Source organism: Acomys russatus, chromosome 17 (assembly GCF_903995435.1).
Source record: "Acomys russatus chromosome 17, mAcoRus1.1, whole genome shotgun sequence".
In the NCBI taxonomy this organism is placed as follows: domain Eukaryota; kingdom Metazoa; phylum Chordata; class Mammalia; order Rodentia; family Muridae; genus Acomys; species Acomys russatus.
In genome coordinates, this window is record NC_067153.1 from 48598303 (window position 1) to 48618241 (window position 19939).

A 19939-nucleotide genomic window follows, 5' to 3' on the forward strand; every position below is an offset into this window, starting at 1 on the left:
TACAACCCGCAGAGCCCACCAGGACAGGCCTTTGTCTAGGTGGGACTTCTATACCAAACTTTTTCTTTGCGTTGTTTGCTATGGGTGTTGGAAACTTCCCATATAAACACAGTGCTGTAGCCTGCCCTGCCCTTCCCCTTCCCCCCAGGAGCGATGGGGCAGGGGGAGGCTGGTCTAGAAGCTACTGGTACCCAGTTTGTCTGTCCAGACCAGAATGTGTGTCACTGACCCAGCCACTGGCTGAGCCCTCATTAGCCCACACAGTAGCCAGTGGCAAGGAGCTCTTTGTCCAGGCATCAGATATCACTGGAGAACCCTAGCCAGGGTGAGCGAGTCTTTGGTGTGAACAAAGCAAGGGCCCCTGTCTCCCAGAGCTTGTGTCTCACGGAGTGGATAATGAAGCTAGGCAAGTGAGGGCCTTGCAGTCTTTTTTCTGCACAGGCCTCTTCAGTCTCAGGCTGGCTGTAATGTGGACATCTGCTCAGCACCTCCCTCCCTAGCACCCCAGCATCCTTGAGTGTACTTGATGGCCATTGGTTTCCTCTCAGCCCCTGAGCCTGGTAATCTTTCCAGATGTGGCTGCGATCACTGGCCTTCTCCTAGCTCCTGTATTATTAATGCTTCATAATAGGGTGGTGACTGTGTACTGCTCTTGGCAAGATTAATAATTTACTAGAGCTGCCTCCTAAGAGCCTGGCTGTGTGCCCTGTGCTGCCTGGCTAGGTGGGTGGGGCCATTTGCCTCCTACCCAGCCTCCCGGTGTATTTGGCTGGTGCTGTTGGCCGGGTTCAATGTCAATAGCCAGTCCTTTAGATTTTGGCCTAGGGGGCGTGTCATGCTTCTAGCTTGGTGTGTCCAGTTTTGCAGGTGAAAATACAGAGGAATAGAGACTTGATTTGACAGAAAAGCTGTATTTTGTCCAGCGCTACTATACAGGTGTGCAAGCCACAGGCCTTTTAGTTGAGCATCTCAGGGATGGACACACACACACACACACACACACACACACACACACATGCATGTACAATACAGAGAAATATATCATGCATGCACACACATATATGCATGAGTGCACATGTCTGTGCCTACACACACACACACACACACACACACACACTACAAGATTCTAGGTTCAGTGGTCAAAAGAACCCACTCAGAGGCTGAAGAATGGCTGTCCTCCTGGCTGTCACTCTGTCTGTCCATCTGTATGTCTAGCCAGGATTGTGTGGTAGAGTTGGACTAGGCCTAGGCCCACCTACCTAAGTGTGTGCATGTCTGAGGTAACATGAGGCGGCATGTAGAGAAAAGGGTGGTATATGGGTCTCCAGGGATGGCCATCCCAAGTTATAGCCTCACTTGGCCACTTAGCAGCTTCAGGGTCTAGCTAGAATGCAGTTAGGAAGAGTTTCCTGTTATGCAGACCATATGAGCTCTTACCCCATGTGTCCTACTGCCCTGTGATGTCTGGCCAGCCCTGGACCTCCTGCTGGTGACATAGCTAGGCTTGGGGCTGACATAAGATTCTGAGGCTGTGGCCTCAGCCCATGGTCACATGCAGGGTTGGGGACCCTCATGGCAGGCGTCAGCTTGGGTATTGGTCGATGATGGGGAGTGACGCATTCTTCCAGGCCATGGTCTTGTGGCTGCTTTGGGTAGCTTTGCTCTAGAGCAGGGGCACTAGTGAGTAGAGAGTACGGGTAAGCTAGTGACTTTAAAATTTGCATACCCTACCTTGCTTGTCTTGACATCACGGGGAGACTGTCCCTGGTATGTGTTGTAGTCACCAGAGCACCATGGTGGATGAGTTGACCTCAGGCAGATGTGGGGGTACCAGCACCCCTTGCGAGGGAGGGTCAGGGCTGTAGCTAGGATGTTTCAGGGTGACTAGCCTGGAGGTATAGTTTGGAGAGTGCAGGGTCTTAAGATTAACAGAAGAGGGAGAGAGGACTTGCTAGGGTGTGGTGCTAGTTGGAGTTGGGCGGGCCACCTCTGGTGTGTAGGAAACCACCTGTGAGGCAGGAAGGACCCAGGGGATGTAATGATTAGGAAGGTCAGCGTGGCATCCTGGGCTGCAGCTGAGAGCAGCTGCTGCTGCAGAGACCTCGGCAATGTCAGACGTGGGACCTGGGCTCTTGTACCTTCCGGCATTAGGGGGCCCTGTGGGAAAACTGTTCCAGGAGGACCTGGATGCCAGGAATCATGGGAAATCCCTTCTGTGGGTTCATCCCTGGAGCAAGAATAGGTTTTAGCTCAGGGCACTGTGCAAAGTGCTAGGTCAAACCGGTTGCAGAGGGGACCAGATGCTGCTGCAAGCCCTTTGCCCACCCCTCAGTTTTGGGGACACGTTGGCAGCTGTCCTGTCAGGTTTGAGGCTTAAGTGAGATAACACTAGTTGGTCCATCTTTACAGTGCAGGTAGATAATAGCACCCACAAACTCGTGACTCAGAGGCTCCCCCAGGCCAGGTTCTTTGCAGAGCCTTGGTCTTGTCTCATATAGACCCTGCTCTGGGGTCCCTCTCCAGGGGGCTCCAGGACAGGGTGCAGAGTGGTAGATCTTTTCCCACACCAGTGTCGTTCCTCCTTAGGGGTGTGGTGGCCTTTTGCTTTGTGCAGCCTCCTGGAGAGATTGGAAGCCAAGGCACCAGCATGAAAGCCTGGGTGGTTGGTTGGTTTGATTGCCAGCCAAATAGCAGCACCCTTGTGGTGACGTGGGGGGCCGTCGTGTGAGTCCGAGTCAGTGGCCTCCAGCATATGTTTTATATTGTGCAGCCCAAGAGGGACTGCGCTTGCTTTAGTGGCTACTGGTGATTCCCCAGCCTGGGTCTTGCCCACTGCTGGTCTGCTGTGTCTCTGTGGAATTATGTATTCTTACATTTATTTCCAGGTATGGTAGTGCACGCCTTTAATCTCAGTAGATGAGAGGCAGAGGCAGACAGATTGCTGTGAGTTCAAGGATGGCCTATAGACATTTGTCTGTCTGTCTGTCTGTCTGTCTGTCTATCTATCTATCTATCTATCTATCTACTTAATATCATCTATCTATCTATCTATCTATCTATCTATCTATCTATCTATCTATCTATCATCTATCTGTTCTCTTTGCTCATCATGGCATGTAAATAAAGCTCAGAGTGTAACTTGAGAGAGTTGGTTCTCTTCTTCCACCACATGGGTCATAGGATTCACACTCAGGATGTCAGGCTTCCCTGCAAGTGCCTCTACCTGCTGAGCCGTTTCACTGGCCTGACATTGCCTCTTCTGTACATTTTCCTGTAAAATGACTGGTACAGTGTGTGGCCTCTGGTGTCTAGCATTTTTCCATTTTGTGGCTTAATAATGTCCTGTGGTTTTGGCTTGGGGGTATAGCTCAGCAGTGGAGTGGTTGCCTAGCTCATGGAAGGCCTCACATTCAATCCCAAGTGCATCTATGCGCCTGATTTTCTGGAGTGGCAGCATGTGTCTAATTCCAGCACTTGGATGGCTTAAAGCAAGATTATCACAAGACTAGGTTATATAGCAAGTACTGGAGCAGCCATGGCTATATAACAAGACTCTGTCTCAAAAACAAAACAAAACAACAACAACAACAAAAACAAAAAAACCAAATCAGTAAGTAAAACAAGCCCCATGGTTTGGATGGACCGTGTTTGTTTATCCATGCATACAGTAGACATTAGGTTTGTTTCCACATTGGGACTCAGACAAGCAACAGGACACCTGTGCGCATAGTTTCTCATAAACATCTGTTTGCATCTGGAGTCACTGGGTCACATGGAAGCCCCGGCTTCTGAGGGACTGCTATGCTGGCTTTCCCAGGTAATGAGGCCATTTTCCACTCATGTGTAGGGTCTGTGGATTCCCTCAGTCTGGGTGGCACAGGTGTCCCGTTCACCAGTGTTCTGTGGAGCTCTCTAAGCGCCATTGAGCTGGCTCTCTTAGCAGACATTCAGCTCCCATTGTGGACTATGTTTCTGCTTCCGGTGACCTCCCCACTGAGGGACACTGCTGCCCTCCAGCTTTCAGTATTGCTTGGTCTGTGAGTCATGTGCCCACTCAGGCCACTTCCCACTCAGATGAGAGAGTGCCGGGGCCTCCGGTGGCTGCCGAGGGCCGCCCTCCTCCAGGCCGTGCAGTTCATCCTCGTGACTGACTGAAAGGCCCGTGCTCCCTCCACCTTGGGTTCCCTCCAACTCCTATGTCGGCTAATTCAGGCAAAAATGACAGCTCAGCTTGCCTGGCTTTCTATCGTGAGAGAGCTGGTCATCTTTATATTCTCATCGTTGGGTCCATTTACAGTGGTTTTGTGGTCCTAGCCTCAGTCCATGTCCAAGCCCCTGGCTCCCAGAACACAGTTACTCCTCCTGAGTCTGACAAAGAGCCACCTAGGGAACCATGAAGCCTGCAGAAGTATTCAGACCAGAACTTCAGACCAGTACCCTGGGGCCTTGTAACCCTAGTTGGAGACTTTGGGTCACTTGGCCCAGGTCTCTTTGGCCTACCTTCACTGCAGCTGGGGTCAGGGGACTCCCCTGAGCTGTGGCCTCTTCTGCACTGAGGCCACTAGAATTCACATGCAGAGTGGGAACCCTGAGGCCTTGTGGCGGGATAACCATTCAGGGATGTAAAACGAATGCGTTCAAGTGTAGCTGGCCATCCAGGGCTGAACTGGTGGCCTTTGGCTAGAGGTACTGGGCACATCAGATTGACCGAACCCGCTCTGCCTTCCCTGCTGGCCTCCCCACCAGCTGCCTGCCTGCTGTGTGGCTAACCTATTCCTTTCCAGGAAGGTTAGCTTACAGGGTGGGATGTACTGGTTCCTCTCCAAGCTTCCTTCTTACCCGGCCCCAACCCCCCCTCACTTGGGATTCACCCTTCCTGGTGTGACAAGCTGAGAGGAGTGGCATCATTGAGTCTGGTTTCCCAGGCTGTTTTGAAAACTAGTGTTACTCATAGGCTCCAGGATCCCAGGATCCCAGGATCTCATCATGACCTCAGCCAGGGATCTGGAACTTGGCCCTGTTAATGGAGGGCTAGCACATACAACCAGGGGATAAGGAGTGCAGGGTGTCTGCGCTGTGCTTGGCACATGATACTCCTTTCTAGGGCCATCACCTAGGTAAGAAGACTGAGGTCCTGAGTGGTGATTACACCCAAGGTCATGCTAAGGTCACCATGGGGGAGCCCGCTGGGCCAGGCACAAGGCCTACATTAACTGCTGAGTTTTTGGACTCTAATTGCCGCCTTTCACGTACTAAGCTGTACCCGAGGGACCCCTCTCTGCTCCTCCATTTCAGTTTCTGTGTCATCTTCCCTTCTACTTATAGGTGGGTATCTTTTGATTTGGGGTCTTGGGGATGGATTTGTGTCTAGAGCAGTTAGTCTTGGGACCCCACTCCAAGACATCACCTAATGGTCAAAGCAGAGAGTTTAGGATGAGGGGATGTGGGTACACATCCTAGCTTTGTTCCCACTAACAACTGCCGGTCCCTCACTTTCTTCTTCAACGCCCATGGGCCTGGTTATGTGAGGCCTGTTTGGAGTCTCCTCCAAACTGCTAGACAGCTCCAGCAGATGAAGGTCATACACACTCTAGAAGGTGGCTGCCTGGGGCTGAGAGCCCTCCACTGTCTTTTCCTAGGGTTATAGTGTCCTTGTCCCAGGGCAGCTTTCCCAAGTGATGGAGGCCAAACCCGCTGGCTTCTTAGGACTCCCAGGGTCCCTCATCCTTCCATCATCCTTTGAGGAAATCCAGGGAGGAATTGGTTCTAGGGAGGGCAAAGCTTGAGTAGAATGGATAGGGTTGCAGCACCAACTGCCCTTAGCACGGCACTGTGCCGGGGCGTGCTTGCTTCTTGTTCTTGGGCCTTCTCCACTAAGTAACTCATAACAGCTTGGTATGACTTGGGTAGGGCCTTAATTATCCTGCGTGGGCTGTGCCCACTCTATGGCCTGGCTCACCTAGGACTCCTGCTATAGGGTCGTCCCTTGACAAATGTGGCAGCAGACAGGCCTGTTAAGCCCAACAGAGTACCCCTGCTATAAGCCTGCTGGTGATGTGAGCAGACCTAGTGAAATATTTAACACGTTTCCTTGTAGGCTAGAGCAGACCGCAGTCAGCGTGGGGGCATTTCTTGGAGATCTGCAGAGCTCTGTGGCTGTTGGATCCAGTTTCAACTCAACGTTGATGACCTCCTTCTTAAGATAGGCCTTGCCTTAATGTGCCGGGCATGGGGAGGCTAGGTGTGGCTGCATGGAGAAAGAGTAGTTGGAGACAAAGAAATCGGGGTGCTCGTGCTAGAACCAGCCTCAGCAGGGATCCTGAGGGAGCATGTAGTGCGTTCCCCTCTTCAGGAGGCCGAGACGGGGCAACGTTAGGAATTAGGTGCTGGCCAGGACTGTTGGTCGTGTGGCTGGGTTAGAGATGGGCCAGTCACGTGTGTCCTGGAATTTGCGTTTGAGATTGTGTGAGTTCCGTGGCCCCTACATGGACAGCCATTCCAAGCACCTGATTATCCATCTGCCATTACTGTGTCAGGGGCTAGTCGAGACGGTAGGGCTAGGGACAGGCAGCCGTGTGGGGTTCAGCCGTAGGTTTCGATGGCCTGTGTATATGGATCCCTGAACACAGGCCACTGCAAAGACTCAGTGACTCTCTCTTGGCTCACTACATTTAGTTTGGGGCTGGCTGGGTCTGAGCCACCTGTGGACAGATGTTTGCCTGGTGTTTCTGGGCTGGGGGCAGGTCATCTTACTTCCCACCTGATCATGAGCTTTCTTGGGAACCACTGCTAATATGACCAGGGACACAGATGAGGATGCTGTTTTCTTATCCTGAACAAGGTTTTTGGGGTACCGGGGTACTCATGAGGTCCTAGTTCTTCTAGAATGGGTGCCTCTTAGCTGGATTTTACCTGTGAGCATTGCCCTGGGGAGTGACACCCCTAGGGCCTCTTGGGTAGGCCATGTAGCAGAAGTTTCTGTGCCTTCAGCCACCCCAAGCTTTTATGTGCCACTGTCCCAGGGGACCTGATCCATGTCCCCATAAACCTGTGAGCTGGTAAACAGAGCAGCTGGAAGTGTAGGCCAAGTGCTCAGGCAGGGTATCTGTGGACTGGGGCACTTAGTGCAGAGCCTCTGGTCTCTGCCAGCCCCTTCATCCCAGCCCCTAAAAGGATCACATATCCATAGTGCTACCCCAGTTGGCCTGTCTACACACATGTCATATTGCTTAGGAGAGTTTTGGGGGCCCAGGCAAGGTGGCCACATCCCCTCTGTTGCTTACAGGGCACTTGTGCGCCAAATTGTTGCCATGTCAGTAGCGGGGTGCAGCTGTGGCGATGACCGTGTGAAACCCGCCCCCACTGTGACTTTGGGAGGCTGTGCAGTGCTGGGCAGGGATGCTTTCTTTTCCCTGTGGTCAGCAGGATGCATGGCTGTGTCTAGCGCCTGTGGCAGTGTCAGTGGGGGCTGTGACTAGAACCAATCCTTGGCCACTGCGACAGGACAGTGGTAGAATTCTGGGTTCTCTGGAAAGCCAACAGGAAGGACCTGATGTGGAGCGTGCTCATCTGGGTTCCCTGTTGGCCTCGCTTGCAAACCATTTTCCCCTCCGATCTACCCAGTGTGAGACAGACACCCTTGGGCTCCCATTGGATGGTAACTCTTATGGTTGGGTCCTACCCAGAAAGTGCCATGGTTTCTTCCCTCTGCAGTACACAGTCAGTATTGCTGTCAACAAGAGGCATAGTGCCTGCTGAGCATGACAATGCTTGTTATATCCCCAGTACTCAGGAGGCTGAGGCAGAAAGATCATAAATTTGAGGCTAGTCTGGACTGTATTATGAGACTGTCTTGAAAGCAAACCAACAGAAGTGAAATTTAACTTTTTTTTTTTTTAGCATTTATATCCCCCTTCCCATTGTCAAGTGGGTATGAATGGTGTGCTTGCATATGTTTGCATGTGTAGGTGTGTGTATGCAAGTGCATGTGCACATGTGTGCGTGCAGAGGCTCTAGGTTGATGTAAGAAATCATCCTCCATCTCTCTTCTGCTCTATTCACTGAGGCAGGATCTATCAATCAAACCCAGAGCTCAGTGATAGGGAGTCTGGCTAGCCAGCCTGCTCAGGTGATTCCCTGTCTCTGCCTTCTAAGGCTGGAATTGCAAGTAGGTTACTGTGCCCACCTTGTGTTTTTGACGGCTCTGGGGATCCGAACTCTGGTCTTCATACTTGCGTGGCAAGTGCCTTCACCACCAAAATCTCCCCAGCCCTCACAAAAGATTTTGTTTTGTTTTCTCTGAGACAGGGTTTCTCTGAATAACCACCATGGCGGCCCCAGAACTCACTCTGTAGACAGACTGGCCTCAAAAATCACAAGCGCCTCTGCCTCTCAAGCACTGGGAGTAAAGGCCTGTGCCACCAAGCCACCACAACGCCTGGCTTTTGTGTGCTATTTCTTAAGATCTCGTGTCAGTCTGAGGAGCTCTGTACCATCTAACTTTCCGAGGGGGGAAGGTATGCCGGTATGCAGTTGTAGAGCCTATATTTCCTTGTCTCATATGTTCAGGAGATACTTGTGGGGGCCATATGCCCATTGTATGGACCATAATACACTTTTCCTTGTGACCTGTCTGCACCGCAGCACGAGGAGGTTGCAGCTGCTATCCTAAGCCTTCGGGGGCTCCAAAAACCAACTGGGACCAGTCAAAGTTGCTTCTGTGTGGCTCTCTGAACTCTTGGCGTTTTCCTTCCAGGCTGGTCCAGGGACCCTCATCATGGCGGCAGGCGTCCAGGACTTTAACAGGACAGAATATGATCGACTGAACGAGATCAAGGGTCATCTGGAAATTGCCTTACTGGAAAAGCACTTTCTTCGTGAGTATAAGAAAGTACTTATGGGGGATGGACCACCACTGAGTCAGGGCCAATCCAGGGATGCTATGGAATGATATGGGACAGTTGTGTGTGAGAGCAGGTGTGTGTGAGGGCAGGTGTGGATGAGGACAGCTGTGTGTGAGAGCAGGTGTGTGTGAGGGCAGGTGTGGATGAGGACAGCTGTGTATGAGGGCAGGTGTGTGTGAGGGCAGGTGTGGATGAGGACAGCTGTGTGTGAGGGCAAGTGTGGATGAGGACAGCTGTGTGTGAGAGCAGGTGTGTGTGAGGGCAGGTGTGGATGAGGACAGCTGTGTATGAGGGCAGGTGTGTGTGAGGGCTGGTGTGGATGAGGACAGCTGTGTGTGAGGGCAGGTGTGGATGAGGACAGCTGTGTGTGAGAGCAGGTGTGTGTGAGGGCAGGTGTGGATGAAGACAGCTGTGTGTGAGGGCAGGTGTGGATGAGGACAGCTGTGTGTGAGGGCAGGTGTGGATGGGGGCAGAGGTGTGTGTGTGTGTGTGTGTGTGTGTGTGTGTGAGAGAGAGAGAGAGAGAGAGAGAGAGAGAGAGAGAGAGAGAGAGAGAGAGAGAGAGAGAGAGAAAATAGGTATGTATGGGGATAGGTGTGACCATAGGCGTGTGCAGGGAAAGACTTGGTCCCAGATAGATGTGGCCTTTGGACTTCTGACTTTGATGTCTCCATATGACACTTTACATCTGAATGTGTCTGCTGCCTGTTGCTTCACAAAACCCTTGCCTATGATTTGCAGGTTGGGGGAGGGAACAGTTGGAGTTGGAAAGGAGTGACCTATTCCATGAAGACTGGGTTGATTTTAGTGACTCAAGCACAGTTAACTCAGAATTTTCAGAGCTCCTCAGAGGAATGCGAAGCTCTTTTTCCTGTTACATATTGGCATAGTGGGAGCAGTTGTCTGCTGGCCTTGCCCTCATGGCTCCTGCTGGCCGTGAGGATCAAAGGTGTGTGCCACCACTGCCCTCCTTGGTAACTCTTACAGTGTGGTGTGGCATTTACCCTGACAGTGTTGAGGCATCTCTGGGTAGGTTTTTTTTTTTTTCTTTAATCATGGAAGATCTTGAGTATACACAGAAACAAAGGAGAAAGTGCCAGAGGCTCCTGTTGACTCACACCTGCTTCTGCAAAGAGTGGATTCTAGGCTGGGCTGCCTTCCACTCCTCCCACTCTGGGCGTGTTGGGCGAAGCTCAGCTCTATCGCTTCATCTGTAAATATTTTAGTAGATAGGGCAATATGTTTTAATGACAAAAGCTGAGAGACCAAGATGGCAAGTAGAACAACAGACAGCTTTTCTCTGATTGCATCAGAAACCGACTGGAGCTTGAATTTCCCTGATAGGTTTTTCCCTGATAGGTTTTTTTTTTTTTTTTTTTTTACAACTCTGAATTGATACTCAACAGTGTCCGTGGGTGGGAACGGCTGCTGTATCTCCTTAGTCTTTTGGTGCCATCTCTTGCTACTGCCTTTCCCCGTGGTGGCTGAAACTCCCAGCTTGATTCTGTGGATGGTGTCCTGTGGGCTGGCCGTGTCTGCCTTCCCTCCTCCACAGTTGGAAGACCTTTGATGGTATTGCTGTGTGTTGCCCTGAGGCACGCTGTCCCTGATGTCATGAGGCGCAGTCATCTCATCAGTTTCCAGACTGGCCAGTTTGTACATCTGTAGTTCTTGCTCCATTGATTAACCAACGCATTTCTAAAAACAAATTTCTGTTTGCTCTCTGGTTGCCTTGAGGTGGGGTTCATGTGGGAAAGGCAGGATGCATAGACTGCCTCCCTTTGCAACAGTTTTAAATATGGCTAGACTATTTCACCTGAGGCCAGAAAGGATGCATGCTCCGCTGTGCATTTTAGAACCATCAGGAGCCCCAGTAACAAGGCATGATCATGTAGTGATGACCTGAGTGGGAGGTCATAGTTTCATAGTTCTGCCTCGGGGCTGCAGATGCCACATTCCTTGGCTCCTTAGCCTGTTTGCCCCCAATGCCCCCCACAGTGCACATCTCTAATCCCAGCTCCTAAGAAACAGAGGGACATGGCTGTGAGTTAGAAGCCTTAGGACCACTGAGCCCGGTGGGTGTCGGGGTTCTGCCACCTTTGCCCCAAGAGGACATCTCACTACGGCAGGATGTTTCTTTCTCAGAATGCCACTTGCAAGGCTCCTCCCTCTTCGTGACCCTGCTGTCAAGGAGTGCAGGGCCAGCTTCACTTGTTTCCCCGACTCCTGATGTTTATGGAGAGTGCCTTTGTTTTGCTGGAATTTATTTTGACTTTATTTCAGACTTAGAAGAAAGTTACAAAAATAGCACAGAGAATTTCTGTGTGTTTTTCATGAAGTTACTCCTCAAAGGGTAACATTTTACCACATTTTGTTGCCTATGGTTTTTTTTTTAATCTGTCAAGCCCCCAGTCCCACCATATAGCTGTCTATATGTTTACATATACATGTGTGGGCCCACCCATTTATTTATCTCCCACTCAGCCGTGTCCATCCGCCTCTTGCCTGTCTAGCCATCCACCCACATATCCATCCACCTCCCACCCACATATCCATCTTTCATCTGTCTGCCCATCTAAATCCACCCACACATCCATCCATCTCCCACCCACCTTTCCATCCATCTACACCTCTATCCATCTCCTGCTCACCCATTAATCCTCCCATCTATGCATCTAGCCATCTCTCACCCACTCACCCATCTATCCGCTGACATCCATCTCTTGCCCACCCACCCACACACCCATCTCTCATCCACCTACCCATCCATCCATTCATCCATCTGTCCAGATAATATATATATATATATATTTTTTTTTTTTTTTTTCCTGAGCTGCCTGATGGTCTGTTTCAGACACGGTGCTTCTGCCATGCTTCTTAAAAGCAAGGCTATTTATTCTCTTATCTAGCCATAGTGTGCAGGATGCAGCTATCAATACTAGGAAATAATGATGCTATGCCATTATCTGCTATGAGACATTATTGCAGCCTCACTAATGTCTTATTGATGCCCTTTTTAGCAAAGGAAAGTTCTGGTCATGTGTGGCCTCTCCTTTTCTGGGCTTGTTTCCTGAAGCAGGTGTTATTTGAGGCGCACAGGTAGGTTGCCCAAAGAATGGGCTTGGGTTTAGATGTCTTCTGTTGCTTTACAAAGACTCCGGTCCTGTGATTTTGTTTTTTTTTTTTTTTTTCCCCTGACTGACAGACAAGATGATATGTCCTCAGTGCCGGTCAGGAGACCCAAGCTATCGCCTCATCTCTTTCTGCATGTTGCCAACAGTTCCTTGTCAAATTAAATTCTTGCAACTATCTAAAATTATTGCACCGGGGGTGTAGCTCAGTGGCAGAAGGCCTGCCAAGCATGCTCAAGGGAGGGCCTGAGTCCCTTCCACAGTACTGGGGTAGGAGAACACCCAATTGAGAAAAAACTGTTGACAGTAGTGTAAGCCTATGGTCCCAGCAATAAGGAGGCTGAGCTAGGTGGTCACCTGAGCCCTGGGATTCAAGGCCAGCCTGGGAAACACAGTGAGACACCCCTGCCCCATCCCAAAAGCAGATTTAAAAAAATACAGAATGGTTTATCTGGCTACACTATTGAGCTGTAGTCAGGGGACTTCTAATTTACGGAACCCTGTTACTGATTTTTGTGTTTGGCCATGCCTTCCCCTATAGATAAATGTTAGAGCACTCATACTTTATGCATAAACATGTTCTTTCCGGCAGTCACTCTAGGATGGTACCAGAGATAGTCTCTGGTCTGTTTTCTGTCTGTGTCCTCCCCAGCCTGGGTGTGGCTTAATCTCTTGCTTGTCTGTTGGTGACTGATTATACCATCTCCAACCTTCTGCAGTGGGTACTAGTCTCAGGCAGCTTTTCCCAGGCCATCTGCACCTTGAAGACGGGGCGGGACCTATTTTTATACCCGAGGCTTGGGTGTAGTGGGCGCTGAGCGACTGAAAGAAATAACAGAAAAGCCTGGCAGAGGTGGCGTTTGCACCAAGGAACCCGTGCCTCTCCGCCCAATATGGCACCTGTCACAGTTTCCAGGGTAATACAGTGTTACAGGGTCTTGAGACACACAAATATGTTTCGTCGCTAAGCCCATACAACACGTGCTGGCCTGGGCCTTCCTGTTCTTCCCGGTGTGCAGGGGAAACACCGGGTGTAGGGTGTGGGGAGAGCTGCAGGCTGGCCTTGAGACCCAGGCTTCCGGCTGGTACTTCCTCCTTTCACTAGCAGCTCAGCACGAGCTGTCCAGGACATTGGCCCCAGCCACAGGCACCTATGTGGTTAGTGTTCAGATTCCGTCCGACTCCCTCAGCTGCGCTTTCTCTCTGACAGCAGGCTGCTGTTCTTCACAGAGGAGGGAAACAGGCTGAAGTGCACAATAGGTTTCTTCAGTGATTAAATATCGAAGGGTACAGATGTCCCCAGGAGAAAAATGCCATGGATAAAGAAGGTACCCGTTGAAATGTGCCTTCGCTCCAGCCAAAGGCAGGGGCCTAAGCTTGTTAAAGGCCGTTAAAGAATGACTGGTGTCCATTTCCAGGAAGTCTGAGATGCGTTACGCAGAATTATCGCTTGCTGGGCACAAATGCAGTTCCCTTCTGAGGCTTCCATAACCGGGTGTGTGCTTACTGATTCCTTACTTCAGACTCCTGAGAAGTGAGAGTCACCAGCACTATAAACCGTGTGCACGCCCTCTACCCGGAAGCAGCTTGGCATGGAGTTGGATTTTGGAAGGGAAAGTGTTGCACGCCTTTTAGGGGCCTCCCGGTTGGCGGGCTGGGCTACAGAGCTTTGGATGGATTGAGGTCCCTTCTTCTGAGGTGACGCCTCCCAGGTGTCACTTCCGCTGGCACCTCCTTAGTCAGGCTGGTGGAGACTCTCCTACAGGCTATGCCGTGTCCCTGCCTACTGCCACCTACACAGTGATGTAAGTGGACTGATTCCCAAGGTGGGTAGCCAGTGGATAGCAGTGATTCCTTTGTTCTAAACCCCAGATACTCTTGGAAGCCTGTTTCCTGATCATCATGTGTGTGGGGGGGGGGGCGGGACTACAGTGGCTGACCCTTGTCCTGTGGGAACACTTCTGGAAGAAACTGGCCACCACTTGCCTCTCAGGGCACGAAGGGCTTCCCTCAGGATGTGCAGATTCAAAAGAGAAATGGGACCTTGCAGTACAGAGAGGCCTCGGGTGGCTGACCTGGGTGATCAGAGATGAGCAAGACTGCCTCACGCTCAGTCTCTGGAAAGCAGGAGGCTCTGGAGCCACCAGAGTGCCTCTAGCATTCTGAAGGATTGAGGCAGTTGTGAGACCAGCTGGACGTGTATCGTTGACAGCTGTCCCTGGGCCCACACCTCTAGCCCTGGGCCTGCAGATGTCTTACTGGTGTGCCTGGCTTCCTAACTCTGCCTCCTTCTATATGTTAAGTGCTGTGGAGCTCAAAGATAAGCCCCAACGACAGAGAGCCTGGGTGGGCCTGCTTCTGCCCCTAGTGTGGAGTGGAATGAAGTCACTTGGAGGAAAAGGCCAGGGACAAGATGAGGACAGAGACTGAGATGAGCTAGGCGTGGGCCCTGTGGAAAATTTTTCCAGGAAAAAGATGAAATTGACCCCCAAGAAAATTAAAGCTCTGACTCATTAGGGCTATAGTTTCCTATTTCTGTGTCAGGATTGGGGCGTGGCTTAGTGATAGAGTGCTTTTCCAGTGTGTGGGAGGCCCCACATCTGTATCCAGTACTGGAGTTGGGGAGGAGCCCCACACCTTTGGTTTTCTAGACTCTTTTTTTTTTTTTTTTTTTTTTTTTTTTGAGACAAGGTTTCTCTGTGTAGCCTTGGCTGTCCTGGACTAACTTTGTAGACCAGGCTGGCCTCAAACTTACAGTGATCAGCTTGCCTCTGCTTCCCGAGTACTGGGATTAAAGGCGTGCGCCACCACCGCCTGGCTTGGTTTTCTAGACTCTTGAAGTCTTCATTGCAGATGGGATATTTGGCCCAAAGACTTCTAGTTGCCCCGGATAGACGTTCTCTGAGCACAGAAGCTGAGCCTGCTTACCAGCCCCTGTGGCCTGCCTGTAGCTCATACCCGGGTGCTGTCCCAGGGTCAGGGTTCCTGCAGTATTGGGGTGATACGATGAAGTCATTGGTTGCATGTGCTCATCTGCTGTGTCATGCTGACAGCTCCATGTCACAGGTCTGGCAGGGTATTTTGGGCAATGTCAATTGATTTTCATGGGAACGTTCCAATCACCAGCCACTGTCCATGTCAGTGACCTCCCTGTGGACACATATCCTGACTCACGAGCACTGTATCAGCTCCCAGGGCCACGAAAGGGTATCGCCCTGTCCCTGGATGGCACGACTGAGGTCCTGTGTTTGCAGTGGGGAGAGAAGTCACTTGGGCCAGCAGCCTTCCTTCCTCTACTGCTCCCAGTGGTCCCCCCATGTGGGACGCCTCATCTGGCAGAGACACTGTCCAGTGACAAGCCCGGTGTGGTGTATCGCCCTGTGGGGAGGCACATAGTTGCTGCCTGTCCATATTGGCATCCACCTACTGGATTTAATAGAAGGGAGGGAAGGCAGCTGCTACCTCATCTGTATGGTCCCAGAACCTGGCAGCTGCAGGGTGTGCAATATAAATCTGGATGGATGGGCAGATGACTGGCTGTATCAACCAATGGTAAGCACATAGATAATAGGAAGGATACATAGGTGGTTGAAGCAGGTGCTACCCATACCCAGGCAGGCCTTTTTCCACATCCTTTGGGGCCTTACTAGGCATCCCTCAAAGCCATTCCCTAGCTGTATCCTTCTTGGTTTCATAACTGGTGTCGGGTCCCAGACACAGTTTACCCATATCAGCCTTTGCTTCCTAGCATGTGTACCCAATATGAACCTCTGAGGCTCACCTCCCCTTGCTGGTGGGAGGGTGTTCCTGCCTGCTCTCCTGCCCATAATAAGCAGGAATCAGGTGTCTAGCAGTGAGCTCGATGCTTTGAGAAAGTTTGACGCCTGGTGCATAGTTAGAGGGACGAGTCCAGAAGATGTGGAGTGGATGGAGCAGACACATTAAAAAAAAAAATGTGTATGAGTTGTTGCCTGCATGTATGTCTGTGCACCGTATGCGTGCCTGGCACCCATGGATGCCAGAAGAGGGCATTGGATCCCTGGAACTGGAGTCCAGACAGTTGTGAGCCACCATGTGTTTGCTGAGATTCGAACCTGGGTCCTCTGGAAGAGCAGCCAGTGCTCTTAGCTGTGGAGTACATCACCCTAACTCTTGCCGTTCCTTCCGACCCTACGGAAGAGACTTGAATGTTCACATCTCTCAGCCAAGTGCTAGCCAAGGCCTCCGCATCCAGCCCTTGAGCATCTCCCCAGCATCTCCCCATCTCATACTGAAGGGCCGTGATGTGTCTGCAAAGCCAACCTGGAATCCATCCATCCTTCCTTCCTTCCTTCCTCCCTCCCTCCCTCCCTCCCTTCCTTTCTTCCTTTTTTCCTTTTCTATCTTTCTTTTATTTATTTATTTTTGCACATAGAGAAAAAAAAAAAAAGTCCCAGAGCACCACCCCAGCCACATAATTGACTTCCTAAACTCAGTGACACGCCAAGCCCAAGCAGCAGCCTGTCCTGTTAGAATGTAAACCGTCCAGAACTTGGCTGCACGCAGGCCTGATTGAAGGAACATTCGGCTTGGTGTTGACAGTTCATCATGCAGCAAATGCCACTTCTGTGCAGAGCAGTGAATAACACAGTGACAAGTAAGTGCTCAGAGAACACGCAGGCTGCGGTGGACATGGAGAGCAAGGTACCCTCTGAGTGGAGTGGCCAGACGAGAGAAGAGCGTCACCCAGCTGCCACTTCTCTGGGGCTGAAGGTGACTTGTACCTAAGACTGTCCTTTAGAAAGGTCCTTATAGATAACATGAAAGATAAACTTGGCTGGGGGGCGGGGGAATCTGTTCAGGTGCCCAGGTGTGCAGGCCAGCCTGGCCGGGGACAGTTTTCTTTTCTCCTCTGGGTGGCTTCCATGTGTATGTGCTCCAGCTGGGTGGGGAGAAATTTTATTTAAAGCTTATCATTTGATTTTTTCATTTTTTTTTTGCCTCTGGCTGAGGCTAGGCCTGTTGCATCTTGTGCCAGAGGGATTCCTGTTTGGAGAGATCTGCTTTTGCAAATTTAAAAATAGCTTTGAAGAAGTTGTTTTCCTTCCCTGTGGGCCGGGAGCCATGGAGGCTGCACAGCCTGGGCGGGCATCACCGTGGGCTGAATTGACTATCTCCTTTATGACCCTTTGAATCAGCATACTGAGAGGCAAGGGATGTCTTTCCTGGGGTCAAGGGTCCATGGCTCACCTGCCCTTCACCTTCCAGACCCTGGAGAGGCTGAAGCCCGGACCAGGTGGGTGGACAGGTGGCCCAGCTATGCCAGGCTCCCATAGCTTCTGTCAGGTATGCCCTGTGAGGAATCCTTTGCAGTACCGGGCTCCCTCTGCCTTCGGGGGCTCCCTCTCTTGAGTTTGGTTTCTTCTGTTTTGGAGATGGCTGGCAGTCTCCATGTGGGGCTAAGTATGGGGATCAGAATGTCTCTTCCTTCTTAGGGTCCCTGGAGGCTCCTAGATGTGGCATTTTTAGACCTATGTTGATGTAAAAGTGTACCTAGACATGGGAAGAGTGCCCTGGCCTTCTCTCTCCTCCACATTCATTCTGCTGCCTCAACGGCTCTTATGTGGGTGGGGATGGGGCATGGACCTTGTCCCTCAGGGACTGTCCTGGTTCCCTCCTGTACCTGAGTCATTGCAGTCGCCTTCCTGGTAATTGCTTTGCTGCTCTGCTTGCATGGGTGTTGTGTGAGTAGAACAAGGGAGCTTCCGAATTGCAACACTGAGCTCCTCTTTTGAGGTACACCCTTGAGACTCAGAAGTTTAAGGGGACCAGCTCATCTGCAGGCAGTCTCACTCCCCTTCTGCAGGCTCCATGGCCCATCCCTGCAGTATAACCAGGTCAGCTAAGTGCCTGGAGTTGGTTATGGCCAGCCCTGGGCTATGTAAGGAAAGCTGGACCACACCATGGGAGGCACGTAATAAGCCCTCTCACGGCTCTGCACCACTGACTGGTCTAATGTGCTAGGCTGTGGCTTTACCTAACTCCTCACTTGTGACTTAGATGGAGGCCCCTCCCTCCCTCTGGCTGACTGAGCCTGTGAGAACCCCATATGGAACAGAAGGACAGGACAGCCCAGTCAGCCTGGGCTCTGAGCTTGTATGCATCTTTGTCCTCAGACAGAGGGCACAGGATAGCCCGTGTGTGCATCTTTCTGCTCTGCAGCTCAGGATCGTGTCAGCATATTATAGGAAGGCACACCGATTGCCTCTGGCAATGTCCTGTTCATTGGTTCCTTCCTCAAAACTCCTGGGTTTTGAGAAAGTCTGTGTAAGTAAGCATTCATTGTCTGGGCTGCCTCGGTGGGGTCCTGGGGAGTCCTGCTTCTGTGTTTGGGGACATAATTGGTGATGACAAGAGAGTGAGGACTCTTTCAGCTGGGGGAGTCCCTGCACCCAGGAAGGCCAGTATGTCCATCAGAGGAGGCCTTCTTGTTTTGTGATGCTCAGAATTCCATGAGGCTGGGGGTCCTCTGTGGGCCTCTGTCTATTGAGACTCCTTTGCCCTGTCTAACATAATCCCCCTACCAGGGGAGAATAGGTAGGGAGAATCTCAGTTTCCCCCAAGAGTGTTCAACTCTGAATCCCTGGAACCTGTTCGTGTGATCATTTTTTGGCATATGTGACAGAGTTATCAGCCTGCGATGACACCTCCATGTGCAGAGCAACCACACAGAGGAGGCTGGTGGGCCAGATGGAGTTGGGAAGGATGGGGGTGGGGCGGCATGACGTCATTGCTCTTTGGGAGTCACCAGACAAGCAGAGCACGTTCCACGTTCCTCTGAAAGCTAGAAAAGATGGAATGTGCCCAGTCTTCCCGCCAGCCTCCACATGAACCTGCCCAGAACACCTGTTTGATCTCCTGACCTTTAAAACTAACTATTCTACTAAGTAAGAATGTGATATTAGCAGTCACAGGAAGCAAATGCTTAAATATTCAAGGGGTTCCATCATCCCACCTCTCACCCCTCTGGGAGAATTTTGTCCCCTGACTGTCTGACCAGAGGGCACATATCCCCATGGTCTGTCATGGGTGGGTCCAACATCACCAGCCTCTGTGAACAGTGGGGGTTATTTTATTAGAGGCTAAGGGGCCCTCCCAGAGTCACAGCAGTAGCAGGCTTACATTATGGGCCATCTAGAGTTCTGGGGGCGGAGGGTGGTTGGAGAGAAAGCTGGGACAGCCAACAGGCCACAGGCAGCACTCAAGGCAGGGACGCTGAGGATGGAGGCTGGCTGCCATGGCCCTCGTGGTCCTATGAGACTCCATCCCATGGGGGAGGCTGGGCAAAGATGGCTTTCACAAGCGGCCAGCTCAGCGCTTTCTGCTTGGCAGGCAGTCAGCCTTACCCTCCTTCTCCTCCTCCAGGGGAGGAGCAGGAGAAACCAGTGACTGGGTTTGTGTTGCTTTTGTTCTGTAGAGTGACGGACCGGGGCACTGCGCTGCTTCTGACCTAAATGTGTCACCATGGGGTGGAAACTGGCCCACATTACCCAGACACTAAGCCTCATCACTTTAGTTGCAGAGAGAGGGCCTTGCAGGGAGCCATTAGCTGAGGGAGAAAGAGCCCATGGAAAGAAAGGCTCAGAAACCCCGCTTGTTTTACACGCTTAGCTCTCTACGCTGCCAGGGAAAGGTACAGAGCCTCTGGAGCTCTGCTGGGGGCGGACAGGCTGACTTACTAAATTGGCAAGGGCTGCAGTGGACCTGCCCCTGCAGCTGAGCCCCTAATGGCTGGGGAGGGCAGGTGACGTGGAGGGCAGGGCCGCAGAGGCACAGCAAAGAAGAGGCGGTTGTACTGTTGCCGGGCTGAGCTTCCGGTCCTTGGGGTCCTGGGGGGGGGCAGGCTAGAGGTGTTTTGTCAGGGAGA

At 51.5% G+C, this 19939-nt stretch overlaps 1 protein-coding gene across 4 annotated transcripts in view; it reads left to right on the forward strand.

Annotated features, from left to right (window-relative positions):
• Gramd4 (GRAM domain containing 4) overlaps positions 1-19939 on the forward strand; it is a 76040-nt gene that overhangs the window by 32731 nt on the left and 23370 nt on the right. For all 4 annotated transcript variants that reach the window (XM_051160162.1, XM_051160160.1, XM_051160161.1 and 1 more), the window contains exon 3: positions 8756-8876. In XM_051160162.1, the coding sequence (XP_051016119.1) occupies positions 8756-8876 (121 nt within the window). The remainder of the gene's footprint in view (positions 1-8755; positions 8877-19939) is intronic.